The sequence below is a fragment of the Dipodomys ordii genome, unplaced genomic scaffold (assembly GCF_000151885.1).
Source record: "Dipodomys ordii isolate 6190 unplaced genomic scaffold, Dord_2.0 Scaffold83, whole genome shotgun sequence".
In the NCBI taxonomy this organism is placed as follows: Eukaryota; Metazoa; Chordata; class Mammalia; order Rodentia; family Heteromyidae; genus Dipodomys; species Dipodomys ordii.
The window spans coordinates 937,179-954,499 of record NW_012267299.1 but is presented as its reverse complement, the minus strand read 5'-3'; the positions used below and the strand labels follow the sequence as shown (position 1 = coordinate 954,499).

The window sequence follows — 17,321 nt, the reverse complement described above, 5'->3', positions numbered from 1 at the left end:
CTAGATACAATTTGTGAACAATGGTCAGGTTCTAACCAAGGTTTTGGTCAAATCCATAAAATTATATAGCAGTATCATGAGGTAAACACTGAAATCTGAAGATATCAAAGATTTATTGCTAATTTATTTAAGTATGATAATGTCAACATGATACTTTTAAAGATGTTTTTAGAGGTTATTAAAGATAAAATTTCTTAATACTCTGGATTTACTTCAAAGCAAATTAAATCCAGTCTAAAACAAATACACAAGAGTAGGGTGTATTATGTGTTTGGTTTTATTCTGTTTTTTTTTTTTTTCCTGATCTTACAGCTTGTCAGGGTATAAAACAGAAAAATCAGAATTCTCAGAAGTTTGGAGGACAGATCTCACAAATACCAAACACCAAAGCCATTGGTTTGGGGAGATATTTTACTGACACAGAAATGTCTCCTCCTCTCAAAAACCAAGAACCTAGATGTTAAACTTATCTAAATCAAACAAAATACAACCTGAATTATTTTCCCATGCTGGTTTACCACTTTTCAATAAAATTTTAAAATACTTGCCTTAATAAAATTCTGAAACTTTTTATTCTGTTGGAGTTCTTTAAAGAGACTAACAGCTTCCTTGTGATGGCTACAGAATTCTCCATATATCTTCTTCATTTTATTTGCATTTTCTTCTGAAAACTGAGAATGACATTTCAATAATGGTTTGTAAATATGGCTAGATGTCAACATAGAAAAGAGCATGTAGTTTTCATATATTTCAAACATTCTTTGCAAATGAAGAAAATCAATTCTCAAAAGATTATACACTATTTAATTCCACTGAATAGTAAAATTTAACTGGTAAAATTATGGAAAGTATAAACAGAGTAGTGACTATGAATTAGCTAGGAAATGAGGGTGGGAAGGGAATTGGTATAACTACAAAAGGTCAGACAGAGAACTCTTAAAGTAGATATATTCTCTATTTTTGCCATGTCACTGTTAGAATTCCGATTGTAATATTGTATTGTAGATTTGTGAGATGAGACCATTTTTTAAAAGACAATTTTTAAGACAATGTAAAAATCTAATTTTGCAGAAATAAATCCGCACAGAATACTGACTTTTAACAGTCTTGGGATCTTTATGCAATTGAAGTTGGGAAAGCTTTACATCACATCCACTTCTCACCAAGACCAAATTCCTGCTGATCAGCTTATACCCATTGCCTCCTGAGACCACATGGAGTTTCCAAGATTAGAAGCCGGGGTCTATGCACATATTCTCATGCATTGTTTCTTTTTTTCTTTTCTTTTCTTTTTGCCAGTCCTGGGGCTTGAACTCAGGGCCTGGACAGTATCCCTGAGCTGCTTTTGCTCAAGGCTAGAACTCTACCACTTGAGCCACAGCACCACTTCCAGCTTTTGCTGTGTATGTGGTACTAAGGAATCGAACCCAGGGCTTCATGTATGCTAGGCAAGCACTCTACCACTGAGCCACCTTCCCAGCCCCCATCATGCATTCTTAAACTGCTGTCTCTTCTTTCAGTCCTACAAAGCACCATCACGAAATTCCTTACCTAAGTTTACCAATTCCTTACAGTAAGTTTCAAGAGATTTAGCTACACTTCCCTATGCACAGCTAACAAAGAACACAAGAGCAGACTTCGGTCTTTTCGCTGATGATGCTTTCCAGGTGACTATCAGTCTCTGGCTATGACAGACGTCCCAAATGCTATGCTCAATTTAAGCCACTACTCTATTTACGGAAATTAAGTAACTGTAGATCTGACAGAAATATACAGGTTGTTTTTTTTAACTATGAAAGGAATACAAGAGCAAAAAATGGTTTCAATGTTTTGAATTAAAGCAGAATAAAACCACGATTATCTGTATCAAGAAAAGAGAAATCCAAGTGCTTCAAATGATAAAATTTTAATGCACACACCTTCCTAAGTTTACTTGAACACATGCAGACATTAGTATTCAAAGTGTTTTGCAAAGCATTTCATAGTCACTTAGCTTGGCTTTACTACTAAGTACCATGTGTTTGAATGAGTTATCAGGACAGAACAGTTAGAGCACTAAACTAAAAAACAGATACCCTTTCTATCACAAAACTTATGTATTGTTGAGACCGACCTAATTTCAAAAATAGCAAAAACAACTAAGGCTAGGGGTGTGGTACTACTTCTGTCTGGCAAACACAAAGACCTAAATTCAAACCTCTGTACTACCAAAGAAGATAAAAGGAAAGAATGAAAAGAGGAAGGAAGGGAAGGAGGAAGGGAAAGAGGGAAGGAGGGATGGAAAGAAGGAGGGAGAAAGGGAAGGAAGGAAGGAAGGAAAGAAGGAAGGAAGGAAGGAAGGAAGGAAGGAAGGAAGGAGAAACAAGCTGCTACTGGAGCATGGTGGAACATTCCTTTAATACCAGCTATACAGGAGACATAAGTAGGTGAATTATGGTCCAGAGCTAGAATGGGCAAAAGTATAAAATCTGAAAAATAATCTAAAATGAATAAGGGCTGGAGGTGCAGCTCGAGTGATAAAGCAATTTCCCTGGAAGTATTAGACTCTTGAGTTCAAAATGGAAATGACAAAATAATTTTTTAAACCTATCACTAGTAACATGGACTTTTACTTAATTAAACATGTAAGAGTATTTACTAAACAAATTTTGTGTCTTGTTTCTGTGGATTTAAAATGTGTGTATTTAAGCTGTGCATGGTGGCTCATGCCTGTAATCACAGGTACTTGGGATCTGACATGGGCAGAATCAAAGTTCACGACTAGCTCAGGCAAAATGTTTTCAAGATCCCATCTCAACCAATAAGAAGCTTGGCATGGCAGTGTACTCTGTCATCCAAGTTGCCTAGAAATCTTAAATAGGAGATGATATTCCAGACTGGCCCAGGCAAAAAAAGTAAGACCTTAAACTGGGCACTAGTGGCTCACACTCTGTAATCCTAACTACTCAGAAGGCTGAGATTTGAGGCTTGCAGTTCAAAGCCAGCCTGGGCAGGAAAGTCTGTGAGACTCTTAGCTCCAATTAGCTACCTGAAGTGGAGCTGTGGAACAAAGTGGTAGAGCACTATCCTTGAGCAAAACAGCTCAGAGGCTTTGCCTAAGTCCTGATTTTAAGCTCTGCAACTAACCAAAACAAAAAAGTGAGACCATATTTGAAAAATAACTAAAGCAAAAAGAAGTCATGGGCCTGTCTCAAGTGGTAGAACACCTGCCTAACAAGTTCAATCTCAAGCACTACAATTATGCGTGCATATATATACATATATATATATATATATGCAGACTTCCCTATTTTTAGCAGAGACCAATGTCTTAATCTCTAACAGTTTTCATTGCTACAAAAAACAGAATGAAATTGAGTCAAAACTTAGTATTTTTTTAAGATGTCACTTTAGTATCTACCTAGATAAAGCTGTACTAAAAAAATATGGATGAATCTCCAGGCCTCTCTTTGAGTCCTGTGAGCCCCTGCAAAAAACAGCATTCAAGTGAATTCTTGGTGTTGCTTTTTTACAAGTACCCACTCATTCATTACATAATCAGAGTATCAATATTCAGTACCGCTGTACATGCTGAAATCTGGCAACAACGAAACAGAGAAGATGCCTGACAGACATCCTGGAGCTGACAGACTAATGACAGCCAGGGCTTCCAAGATATGATGGAATAGCTCGTCTTAATCAAAGATTAGATTTTTATTCAATTCCCAGTTATGTCACCTTGCAAACATGCAATGACTAAACAAAATCTTAGATACCCAGTCATACATTCATAAGTATATAATGGGGAAAATCACATCTAGCCCACATTTGTTATGAAAGTTATTAGACTTAATGGATGCATACTATCTCTTTGTTTTGTTGTTTGTTTTGTTGGTTGTAGGGCTTGAACTCAGGCCGGGCACTGTCCCTGAGTTCTGTTGCTCAAGTGTAGCTCTTCACCATTTTGAGCCACAGCACCACTTCCGGTATTCTGGTGGTTAACTGGAGATAAAAGTCTCAGGGACTTTCCTGCCCCAGCTGGCTACAAACCATGATTCTCAGATCTCAGCTTCCTGGGTAAAAGCAAGAGCCACCAGCACCCAGCTATGAACATGTTTTCAACAAGAGCCAGTCTGGGGGCCAATGTCCTCTAGACAAGAGCAGGTGGTGATGGTTGCTGTATTAAGAGATGGCACAGTCAGGACTGGGAAGGTGGCTCAGTGGTAGAGTGCTTGTCTTGCATGCCTGAGGCCCTGGGTCCGATTCCTCAGAACCACATAAGCAGAAAAAGCTGGAAGTGGTGCTGTGGCTCAAGTGGTAGGACACTAGCCTTGAGCTGAAGAGCTGAGGGACAGCACACAGGCCCAGAGTTCAAGCCCCACAACTGACAAAAAAAAAGAAACGAAAATCTTTAAGGCCAGGCACCGGTGGCTCACTATAATCCTAGCTACTCAAGAGGCTGAGATCTGAGGATCATGGTTCAAAGCCAGCCCGGCCAGGAAAGTCCATGAGACTCTTATCTCCAATAAACCACTAGAAAGCCGGAAGTGGTACTGTGGCTCAAGCGGTAGAGCATTCGCCTTGAGCTGAAGAGCTGAGGTACAGCGCCCAAGCCCAGAGTTCAAGCCCCATGACTGACCAAAAAAAAAAAAAAAAAAAGGAAGAGCTAGCACAGTCCATTTCAACTGATGCTTGAAACATTCACAAGCAATCAAAGTGATATTTGTCTACAGGCATGAACTCTGGAGTGCTAATCACAGATCTGCCTCCTCCTCCCTGAGATGAGCCATTTGTCTTGAGGACACCCATGAGAGTATCACAGGTGTACTGGCAAAGCCATATTCTCAGACAGCCCATCACCTCAAAATGTCTCAGGAGAAGGTTCAGCTATAATTCTGACTCCTGGTGGAGGCAGCAGTAGTAGGTCCAGGGAGGATAGAGCCAGGTCCTGTGACACACAAGGGAATAAGCCATTGGCTCTTAGATGCTCTGACATCCAATATGCAAATCAGCATCAACCAACATCAAATAAAACCAACTCAACCTCATCTGGCCATAACTGTATGAAATCAGTTCCATTTATCCATAGCTTTGGGGTTTTTATAACATTGTAAAAAAATCTGCAAACCTTCAGTGTTTGAATACCAGGCCTTTAACCCCTTCTTACCTGTTGTACTAGAATGTCTCCGATTCGATTGATCACAAAATTTCTGTCATTGCCAACACATGATTCCTGCTTGCGCTCCTTCATACTGAAGAAGAAATGCCTATGGATCTCAAGCAACTCATCTAAGCAGGGGAAGATCTTGTCCACAGTGCTGTGGTCCAGCTGCAGTTCCTCCTTCATGCCTTTCCTGAAGATCTCAGACATGATGAACAGGGTCTGGATATGATGCATTTCTGTCTGCATTAGTTCTGAAATGTGTGAGCAGATATATGTTCCAAGCAAGCCTTAACATACAAGTCATGATGGCCTAAATTAGCAGTCCAAGATTCTATGTAACACAAGTCAGAAGGACAGAATGTTTAGGAATAATAGGAAGAAATATTCCAATAGAAAGGTAAGCACTGCTGGGTGTGATGTTGCACACCTGTCATCCCAGCTACTCAGGAGGTGGAGGTAGGAGGATCCAGGTCTGAGGCTAGCCCATGCAAAGTTAGTGCTGAACTCCATCTGAAACACAAACTAAAAGCAATAGGACTGTAGGTGTGGCTTAAGTGATAAAGCACTTGCCTAGCTAGCATAAACCCTGAGTTTGATCCTCAGAACTGAGGAAAAAAAATAAGTAAGAGTCAATCTTTATTAAAAATTTAGCTAGTATAACTACTTAACATCTTTAAGTCCTTCCACTGGAAGCTATATCATACTCCTATCTAAATGACTGGGGGGAAGAGGGGGTTTCTTTCCTTCTTTGGATTAATTAGTCCACATTGATTAAGCACAATGTATTTGAATTAAATAGGATAAAGTCCCTCCAAACAAACAATAGATTCTTTCTGTCTCAGGTTTTGTCTCAAAAAAAAATCAATTTTCTCCAGAGGAAAACAGTACATCAGAATCACAGGACATCAAACAAAATGAAGAAGATGGTACAATGAAAAAGAGAAAATATTTGTAAAGCAAAACCCAGTAAAGAACTGGTGTCCAGACTTCATTTAAAAACTCATACAACTCAAAACTTAAAAAAAAAACAAATTGTTAAAGCATTTAAAAGGCATTTCTCCAAAATGATACACAGATATACAAATAGCCAATAAGCAGATGAAAAGCTATTCAATCAGGCCAGGGTATAGCTCAGGGGTGGTGGGCTTGCTTAACATGAAAAAGTCCCTAGGTTAGATTCCAGCACCAACATACACACACACACAAAAAAACCTCAACATCATTAGTCCTTAGGGAAATGCAAATTAAAATCATTTCACACACACTGAGATAATTACATGTACAATAAGAAAGTGTTGGTGAGACTGTGAAGAAATTGAACCCCTCCTACAAGGATGACATTGCAGATGTAAAATGATGAAGCTGCTTTAGAAAACACCCTGGCAATTCCTCAAAAGATTAAAATGAACTTGCCATAGCACACTCAAAGTAGAAACAACCTAGCATCCATCAACTAATGATGAACAAAATGAAATATTAGTCAGCCACATAAAGGTAGAGAGTACTAGTTAAATGATAGGTACAATCAACCTTGAAATCATGCTTAATGACCGAAGGCAGTCACATATGGTATCATCTGTGTGAAATAACCAAAACAGACAGATGCTTACTGTCAGAAGCTGATCAGTGGTCACTGGAGGAAGGAAGACAGGAAGTGTCTGTTAACTGTTGTTAGTGTTCTTTTTGCATGGATTCAAACATTCTGCTATTAGATAATGCTTGAAGGTTATGCAGCTCTGTGGCTACCCTATAAATGATTAGCTGTGCACTGCCTAGGTATGGATTTTAGGTTATGATGTCTCCGTTTGATGCATCATAAGAGAAAAGAGAAAGTCACAACGAGCGGGAATACTAGAAGTTCAAGTTCTACATAGCATGTGGATTTCCAGACTCATTGTATGTCTTAGGAAAGAATCTAAAGCATCAGCCATGGAGAGGAAATACGTCTAAGCATAGCATTATTATTTTATCATTAAAAACTCTGTCACTGAGACTCACTAACTCCATTTTTATTAGAATATATTAACTGTACAAAGGGGTTTCATTGTGGTATTTCAATGCCATGCACATAATGTACTGTTATCAAATTCTCTCTTATCCTCCCTCCTCTAAACCCTATTTACTAAACAACAGTTATTTATTTTTGTTTTTGTGTTAAGTACTTGCTCATGTCATTTCATTTAATTATTTAACTCATTTACTTATTATGACTTTCAAAGCCAAAACAATTTCCTTCATTTTCCTGTGTAATGGGGGAGGGAGGAGTTTCTGAATTCAAATCTAGAGCTTTGCATATTCTAGACAAGTGAACTACTAATGAGTTGCATTCCCATACATAACCTCACTATGTGGCTCAGGCTGGCATTGAACTCTTGATCCTCCTTCTCCCTTTCGGAGTGCTAGGATTACCAACAGAGACATGTACCCCCGGGCCCCACTTTCCTCATTTTTAAAAGAGAAACAGTGAGGAAAAGAGAAAGGGAGGCCTCTGTCTCAAACACAGGTCTCTCTGACACAAAAGGCCATGTTGATGTGACAGTTCATTCCAAATGGATGCTTGGTTTTGCTGTGTGTGTGTGTGTGTGTGTGTGTGTGTGTGTGTGTGTGTGTGTGTGTGTGTATGTGTGTATGTGTGTGTGTGTGTACGCTTGAACTCAGAGCCAGAAAGCTGTCCTGTGCTTTTTTGCTCAAGGTTAGCACTCTACTGCTTAAGCCACAGCTCTACTTACAGCTTTTTGGTGGTTTGTTGTAGTTAAAGTGTTTCACAGACTTTCCTGTCCCTCCTGGCTTTGAACTGCAATCCTCCAATCTTAGCCTTCTGAGTAGCTAGGATTACAGGTCTGAGCCACCAATGCCTGGCTTGGATCAGATTTTTTTAATACATGAAATTGAGAGGTAACTGAAGGACAGTGTAATATAAATGTGTGTGATACATCACCATCTCACCTGACCCATGTGACTACCACCTGCTGCAGGTGAAGGGGGGGGGGCCTCCTTAGCAGGGGACTGCAAATCCAGGGCCAGGGAGGTGAAGAGCTTGTCTCATCTTTAAAGTAATGTCTTTGAAACTACTTTTTAAATTTCTTATTGGCAGTTTTGGCATTTAAACTCAGAGCCTCGTACTTACAAAACAAGTGCTCTACCACTTGAGTCACACCGCCAGCCCATTTTTGTTTTAGTTACTTTTTGAATAGCATCTTAAATCAGGTCTGGTGTTGAACCTCAGTCTTGTTACCTATACCTCCCATATAATTGAGACTGTACCACTAGGCTGGCTTGTCTGGTGAAGTGAGCTCTACCTTTTTTATCTGAGATGGCCTTGAAACACATTTTCCCTTAAGTAGCTAGGATTACAGATGTGAGACACTTTACTAGATCCCTTTAAATTAATTGTTAACATCTACTCTGGGCTTAGATATTTTAACTTCATTTTTCCTAATTGGTTTATAATGTAGCCCAGCCCCATGAAACAGTGAAATCTCCTCATTGAATTGCATTCCAAGGATGGACAGAGAATTCAGCACATAGCTGAACTTTTCCTATACCCATCCCTGGCTCCTGATGGATGCAGCCACTGTCTGGGCCACCAGACAAGCATCCTGCCTACCACCCTTCATAAAATAGAAGTTCACTGCCTTACATGCAGCAGCCAGAAAGTACAGGCCCAGACTCAGGAAACACAAAGAGAGCCTGGTGTGTTACATTTGCTCATACCAGCCCATGCTATGCTGCATCTAAGCCTGAGAAGTACATTTGAAGCTGGAGTGTCATTATTCGCACTCTGCACACAGGGAAGGGAAGGAAAGGTGGCATGCTCACCAAAAATGACATCCTGCCTTTTGATAACATCCTTCTCCTGCCGACTGCAAAATGAAGGATCCACCACGAGGCTCCAAGATTCTGCCTCAAAGTCCTGGGTGTCACTGCTCAGGTCACTCCACAGTGAAGAATCCACAACATCTAATATGGGGTTAGCAAAGGAAAAGCAGAAATACGGTCACACACACAGCACAGACCGTGTGAAACTAACCTGTGAGCCACACAGAAGCAAACACTTGCATGGTGGAGGTGAAACCTCTGAAAATGCCCAACGCAAGACAAAATAGCTTTCGTGAGAGCAAAGAAGAATCAGACACTGACAGAGTCACTGCATCCATGGAGGAAAAGTAAGAAAATTGAGGCCTCTTTTGTTTGTTTTGGCTTGCTCTATTTTAGTGTGTGTGTTGTTTTACTCTGTTTTGTTTTGCTTGGCTTGGCTTGGCTGCAAGCAGATCTCACTATGCAGTACAACCAGACCCTGAATTTGTGATCCTCCTGTCCCACCTCCTGAGTGCTGAGATTATAGGTGTGTAACACCACGCTCAACCCTCTATTTTAGTTTTATTTTTGTTGCTTTTCAGAGCCCATCATGTGCTCACATCATCTTAAACCCAGTGATTTCTTTTGCCCAGGTTAATTTGCACAGTTTTTCAGGTCTTGAGTTGGCAAGACACAAAGCAGACTGGAAGGATCTAAGTTACAAATAAGAGTTTTCTGATAGAATTAGATATACAAATACTCTTCAGAAAATCTAGACTGCATTTGCCCTACACAGCACTCATTAAAGAAATTCCAACTCAATGGCAATAACAGAAGACTTGACAAAAGACTAAAGACCCAGGATCTGGGACAGCTCCGTCCTTCTATCATTACTCTCCTCCCATTTGGATCTCCTTACTGATACAACTTGGATACTGAAAACCAACTCCTAAATTACTTGTCACTCAGTGACAAGACAAATTAATGCAAATGAATTAAAGTAACTATATTTTAATATAGGATGCTATTTTATTCCATCAATAACTACAATATATTTTAATAATAAACATGCAATACATTGTATTATATAATACAGTGTGTGCAATATGTTGTAAATACTATAATGTGTACCGTATAATGCAGTCCATTGTATCTTTATTGTGTGTATAACTTATTCTTTCAAGAATATGTCCAGTTAATAAGTGTATTCTATCTCCTTAATCATTATCTGGTTGCTTCTATTGGGACTAAAATTTCCTTCCTTTCCAAAGCAGAATGCATACCAAGTACATCCTGGGATCAGTCTTCTTTTACAAACAACAAAAGAAGATGCTTCAGGTCTTCTGCTTTCCCTTAGAAAGTATTCCCCTCAGTACCTGCTCAGAGAAACTTGAGTGAATGCAAACATATTCTTTCCTCACCTTCCATCATGAAGGAGTCTGTGGAGGGAGAAGAACCCACTGACTGGAACAGCTCATCGGAGTGAGACCTGCTTCGCCAGCTGCTGCCGTCACCTTCAGACTCCAGAGATGTCACTGACCTCCTGAAGCTGGTGATGGCAAGGGAGAGGAGAGGAATTACGTCTTGGCAGCCTCTGTGAGCCATGAAGAAGGAGCAGCCAGTAAGCTTTTACCTTTCCAAGGTGGTGCTGGGAACACTTCTGGACAGCGGGTGAACCTGCCCCGTGGTTTCCTTCCTTCCTGCTGGCAGCCCAATAGGCATGGAGGATGACGGGTGCAAGGGGGTTCCAGGTTGCGGGATATCTCTAACTGAAGAAGCTGGAATCAGAGTGGACGTGTTGTGGGCTTGCACAGGGGACAATAATTACAAGGAAAGAAAGCCACTGAAACCAGAGAGGTCAATCTTCAGACAGCCATTTCTACCATGTCCGTGCCCAGCCTGGCAGTAAGTGTGACTTCAAATGTCCCTTCCTTATTCCACCCTCCCAACACCCATGCTGCAGGCATCTCTATTTGTGTTGGGGATGACACAAACAGACGAGAAAATGGAATGGGGAAATGATGGCCAGCTTTTCCTATAAATCACTGCTTGTACTCCAGAGAGCCAGCTTTAAATAGAGGCAAGGTGTTATTAACATTGTGACTAGACTGTGTAAATAAGCAAAAAGCCAGTCAATGGAATGCACTGATGCTGGGAATCTCTTCCCTATGATGTAAAAATCTGCCAACTCAGTTCAGCTGTTTTCTCTCAGGCAATGAAAATTAACCAGGTACTTCCACACTTTCCTGACTGGTTCTGTTAAAAATAACTCTCAGAAAATATTTCAGAATCGTAATACTATAGCTACAGCAAAAGTGTTCTCAAGCAGAGGAGGGGAAGTATTTGTACTTATCTCAGGATTTGTGTGTGGCAGGAAGCAGGAAGCATCCTGGGCTTGAACTCAGATCTGGGCACTGATCTTTAACTTTGTCTCTCATGGTTGGTGCTCTACTACCTGAATCATAGCTCCACTTCTGGTTTTTGCTGATTAATTGGAGATAAGAATCTTACAGACAGGGCTGGGAAGGTGGCTCAGTGGTAGAGTGCTTGCCTTGCATGCATGAGGCCTTGGGTTCGATTCCTCAGCACCACATAAGCAAAAAGAAAAAAGCCGGAAGTGGCGCTGTGGCTCAAGTGGTAGAGCGCTAGCCTTGAGCTGAAGAGCTGAGGGACAGCGCCCAGGCCCAGAGTTCAGGCCCCACGACCAGACCCAAAAATAAAAATAAAAAAAAATAAAGAATCTTACAGACTTTCTTGCCTAGATTGGCTTCAAAAAGAGATTCTCAGAACTCAGCCTCCTGAGTAGCTAGGATTACAGGTGTAAACCACTGGCACCAGGCTTAACAAGGAATTTTTATGCATGTATAAGTTTCCCTCATAAATCTCATATAAAGAGAAATATATGGCATTTTGCTCTCTAAATTCTAAGTTCTTTTTGTTTTCACACTTAACTTTATGTACGTGAGAGACTTTACAAGTGAGATCAAGAGATGCTTGAGGTTCAAGCAAAGAAGTTACAGGTGAGCTATTCGGGCCTAAACTCCATTTTGTATACCATCCTGCCCAATAGTGTGTTACTAGGGCTCAGCATAGCTAATTTTCCCCCGGTTGAAGTGTTTTCTAACATTATTAGTCACATTTTGTTACAGCTTTGAAAAGTTTCTTGCACTTAAAACTTTTGCCACATGCTATGGCATGCAACTTTAGGTAAAGAAAATGCAAATTATCACAGTCAAGCAAAAGATTTGCAAAGATTTACGAGTCATTAATGTGACTAGTTCCTCCCTACAATGCCAAGAACTGTCAGAGGTCATCTATTATTTTCAAGAGAAACTTCAAATGTACAATATATCGTTGTAATCTTGCTTTCATCCTACAAGTGCTAAGAATATGGACCCCCAATAAGATCTGTTTCACCTAACTCTGATTCTTAAGGAGAAAAGTGATATTTATATATCTAAATATGTGCTGCTGCTAAGAAAACGTTAAAGCGTATTTTCTGCAGTCTCCCCCCTGCCGCGCCCCCGCCCCAAGGTTATTAAATTAGCACAATGGATCCCAGTCCACATCTTTGAATTGAGGCAGGCAGTACCTTTTCCACTAGACTTTCCTGATACAAACATCACACTGTATATAGGCTGGCAAAGAAGTTAATTTTGTGTGTGTGTGTGTGTGTGTGTGTGTGTGTGTGTGACATTAGTAGGGCTTGATCTCAAAGGCCTAGGAACTATCACTCAGCTTTTTTGCTCAAGTCTAGTGCTCTACCACTGGAGCCACAGCTTCATTTCCAGCTTTTTGGTGGTTAACTGGAACTAAGAATCTCATGAACTTTCCTGCCTGGGCTGGCTTTTAACTATGGTCCTCAGAGCTCAGCCTCTGAGTAGCCAGGATTACAGGCATGAGACACTGGTGCCTAGCTCTCATATTCTTCTTGGTCCCTTAGTTTAGCCATGTCAAGCATATGTCATAGAAGAAAAAATCACTGGGTGAATGAGACAACAAATGGAGGAGGTATTTTTTTTTTGGTCATAGGACTTGAACTCAGGGCCTGGATGCTGTCCCTGAGCTCTTTTACACAAGTCTAGTGCTCTACAGCTTGAGCCACCACACCACTTCCTGGAGGAGGTATTTTTACAAAGATAAAATGTATGGTATCAGGTGGGTACCTGTGACTCACACCTATAATCCTAGTTACTCAGGAGACTGAGACCTGTGGATCAAGGTTCAAAACCAGCCTGGGCAGGAAAGTCCATGTGATTCCTATCTCTACTTAACCACCAAAAGCCAGAAGTGGAGCATGGCTCAACTGGTAGAGCACTAGCCTTGAACCTAAAAGGTCAAAGACAGTGCCCAGATCCTGAATGCAAGCCACAGTACAGTCACACACATACACAAAAATGTAGGATGTTTATTAAATTTTAACAACTTTTTTTTTCTGTGTTACTTACTTCCAAGGATGGTCTGAGACTTGTTCTTGCTATATTTGTCTTGCAATTTCTGGTAAGGAATATTAGAAACATAAAGTAAGCACACTTGAGCACACTTGAACTATAAGAATTATGCACATAATTACACTCAATAGGATTCTTATCTATAGCATTTTTGTTAATTTCAAAAAAACAAGGAAAGCAAAAGACATCAAATGAAACAGAGTGAAATGTGGGGCTGAAGATATAGCTCTCTGGTTGAGTACTTGCCTAGCATGAGGCCCTGTGTTTGGTCTCCAGTACCATATTCATGAGTAAATAAATAAATAAAACTTTAGGGGGAAAAAAACACAAAGAGCAAAGTATGATGGCAATGACATGTCCAGGTAAAAATGACGATGAGCTTGTGAGCTCTTCCTGTCAATAGGCCTAAGGGAGAGCAGAAATCAACTCATATATCTAGACGCTGGGGGCAAAGAGGTTCCCATCCAGGCAACCCCTGAATCCTTTTCTCTGTTCCTTTCCCTCTACCCCTCACTCTTCCTCTGCCTGCACTACAACTACAACTACCAGGAACCTCTGACACATCGCCTTTAGAACGGCACTTCACTCAGCTGTCTTCACCCACTGTGTCTCTGTCAACACAGTGTTTGTGTCTCCACATTCCCATGCTCACTGTCCTGCATCCCAACATGAATGTGCACCAGTCCAGCCAGCGATCTCCAAGTGGGGGTCCCAGCAGCATCAGCAACCCCCAGGAGCTTGTTAGAAACATCCTCAGGCCCCACCCAGTCCTACAGAATGAGAAGTTCTGGGAGAGGGGCTGAGAAGCCTGGAGTGTGCTTTGTTTTTTGTTTGTTTGTTGGGCCATACTGGCTTTGAACTCAGGGCCTCACACTTACTAAGCAGGTATTTTCTTACTTGAGCCATTCTGCCAGCTGTGTTTGGGTACACATGTGCACACATTGGCTAATGTTTGGGTGCACACATGCTTACACACATGTGCACAGGTTGGCTAATGTATTTTGAAAATTGGTTTTATTTTGTGCTCTGGCTGGCCTGAACTGTGATTTTCCTGATTGTATTTCCCTGTTTCCAGGATGACAGGTCAAGATGGACTCCCACCACCTTTTCTTTCTTCCTTTTTTCTTTCTTTTTCTTTTTTTCTTTGCTGGACTGGCCTTGAGCCTCAATCTCCCCAAATCTCTGCCTCCCAAGCCACTAGGATTATAGGCCTGAGTCATTTCACCTAGCCAAAAGTCTGGGCGTTAACAGATCCTTCAGGTAGTTCTTATATTGGCTAATGCTTGAGAATTAATGCTGTGTTTTTCACTTACAAGTGCTCAAGCTTTTCCCCAGTAAACCAAGCACATCTGGACAGAAAGCCTAAACTACCCACACTCTCTAGTCCAAATGGCCACTTAGGCCTCCTCTCTATTATTAAAAGTCTACAGAAGTAAATAACGGTATACTTTGAGCATGTGTTATGGTATCACTAACTGATCACTTTAGAATTAAATCTAAGCAGCAATATAAAAAATGGTTAAATCCCAAAATGATAATATGAAACCAGAAGGCAGATATAGATCATATGTTCACCAATGACTGACAGGTTACCTTGGTACAGGGCAGCACGGTGTCTTTACAGGCCTTGTGCACATTTGCATTACAGTCTGAAATACAGGGAAGAGATACAAAAGCATCCATCTTACTTAAGGGAATTTGAAATGACCAAGTCTATATCATGGCTTCACTGATCAGTATTAAAGATGGAACATGAATGTTACGAATATTTAGAAAACTTAAGAAAAGACAAATATGTAAATCATACCACATCACTCCCCAATAAGACAAGCCCACTGCCATAGTTTTGGTGCCCTTGGAGTTTGTTTTCATCTTCTATAATTATTTCATCAATTATGAAACCAGAATTCTGCATGCCAGGCACTTCTGGGTCTGCCTACAAGACCATTTTCCACTCTCCACATTATATCATAAGGGGTTTCTGACATCCAGCGCTAGCAACCTCCTACTCTAACTCCAGTTAAAATGCCTAGGAAGATGGAAAGAAAAAAAACCCAATAATGCTAAATACCACCAATTCATGATTGTCGGGTTGCAATAGGAATTTCTACTGAAAAAGTCTGAGATTGCCACATGAAATGAGAACAGTTAGGCACTTGCCCAAGTTTTCTGTCATAAAACAAGGTGGTCTCATCTCCCTTTTTCCATCCCTCTCTGCCCATGGGTGCTGAGACCAGACTGTCCACTCAGTAAAGGGTGATGAGGGACACTGCTATCTGCCATGCTGCCATCGTCTCCCTGTCCCCACCCCTGCCTCCATACTACCCTCTCATCTACCCCCATACTCTGTATATTAGCTGGAAGAGAGCCTGAGGGTCTACCAGAAGCTTCTGGAAAAGGAGTCATAGGAGGAGTTCTGTAGAAGGAATCCACATGGGTAGAAGAACTCATTTGAGCTCATCAGAGTTATGTTGGATAAGACCCTACTATAAGCTGAGCAGGAAACTGAACTCTGTCATTATACCCAGCTGCAAGTCTGAAGAGGTGGTTCAGCCAACACCCCAATGCCAATGAGCAGAGCCAAGGCAATTGTCCATATTGGCCTTCTTGGCCAACAGAAACCTGAAATCTCTGTCCTCATTCTATAACATGAAAGTAAGAGGAAGGATAAAACTCGCAGGAAGACCAAGCTGCTAAAGATGGATTCCAGAACAGATACAAAATACAGTGTAGAAACTTGCACTTTTGGTAAGAGACACAAGGTAAAGCTGCTATAAAAAAGGGCCCACAGGTCTTGAAGGGAAAAGAGAATGTGAAGAGAGGTTAGCAGGATGAAAGGGAAATGGGGCCGCTGAGACAAGTAGGAACCACACTGAGGAAAAGATCTGAAACTGAATTGAGACAGATCTATGTGTCAGAATATCAAAGCAGCACTGTGAAATTCAGCTTGAAAGATCCCCTCCAGAATGTGGAGAAGGGTATAATTATAAAATGGATGTCACACAAAATACAGAGAAATCAGAGATGACAGCCACACAAGAAAAATGACACAGGAGTTATAGTAGTGAAGGCTACAAGAGAAAAAGAAACGTTGTAAGTCTAAAAAGTCCTCTCAAAGGGCAAGGGTAAAGGTCTCATCATTTTCTAAAAATAATAGCTATAATAATTAAATCATATCTATTCTATAGATTCCTTCTGATAAAGTCGATATATGATAAAAAGTTTAAAAGTCCTCATGCATGTGGACAGAAAAGGGGATTACGAAGAAAGAAATCAAGTCAGACAGGTTCCAGACTTTCTCACTATGTAGTAAGTGTTCAGCTTTATCAGACCAATATGGACAGGCACTAAACAGGTTTTGGTCTAAGGCCTCATTTAACCAGGTAAAATATTTTCCTTCTGTGAAAGAAGCAGTGATGCTCTTAGGTACCTAAAGTTTCAGAAAACTGTTCAATCCTATTTTTGCCTACTGTAAACAGAATCAAAATTCAGCATTCAAGAATAGAACTGGGTCCTTGTGGTTCATGTCTGTAATTAATGACTCATGAGGCTAAGATCCAGAGGATTTTGGTTCAAAGCTAGCCTAGGCAAAAATTTCTGTGAGACTCCATCTCCAACATAAGTAGAAAAAACAAGGATGGAGGCCTGACTCAAGTGGTAGAGGGCCAACCAAGCAAGTGTGAGGCCCTAAGTTCAAACCATGGAAAAACCAACAACAACAACAAATAGCTGTAGTTTAAAAGCAAAGGAACAAAAGTAAATAAGCCAACCTAAAGAAAGAAGCATGTCTGGCTGGGAAGGTGGCTCAGTGGTAGAGCATTTGCCTTGCATGCCAGAGGCCCTGGGTTCGATTCCTCAGCACCACATAAGCAAAAAGAAAAAAGCCAGAAGTGGTGTTGTGGCTCAAGTGGTAGAGCACTAGCCTTGAG

The 17,321-nt window shown here is 40.8% G+C and overlaps 1 protein-coding gene across 2 annotated transcripts in view; it reads right to left on the bottom strand.

The window, feature by feature from the left end:
* Positions 1-17,321, bottom strand: part of Arhgef28 (Rho guanine nucleotide exchange factor (GEF) 28) — a 164,995-nt gene that overhangs the window by 59,625 nt on the left and 88,049 nt on the right. For both annotated transcript variants that reach the window (XM_013025296.1, XM_013025295.1), the window contains 7 exons: positions 14,986-15,041; positions 13,390-13,438; positions 10,575-10,719; positions 10,363-10,490; positions 8,963-9,103; positions 5,147-5,394; positions 549-671 (listed from right to left, as the gene is read on the bottom strand). In XM_013025296.1, coding sequence (XP_012880750.1) covers positions 549-671; positions 5,147-5,394; positions 8,963-9,103; positions 10,363-10,490; positions 10,575-10,719; positions 13,390-13,438; positions 14,986-15,041 — 890 coding nt within the window. The remainder of the gene's footprint in view (positions 1-548; positions 672-5,146; positions 5,395-8,962; positions 9,104-10,362; positions 10,491-10,574; positions 10,720-13,389; positions 13,439-14,985; positions 15,042-17,321) is intronic.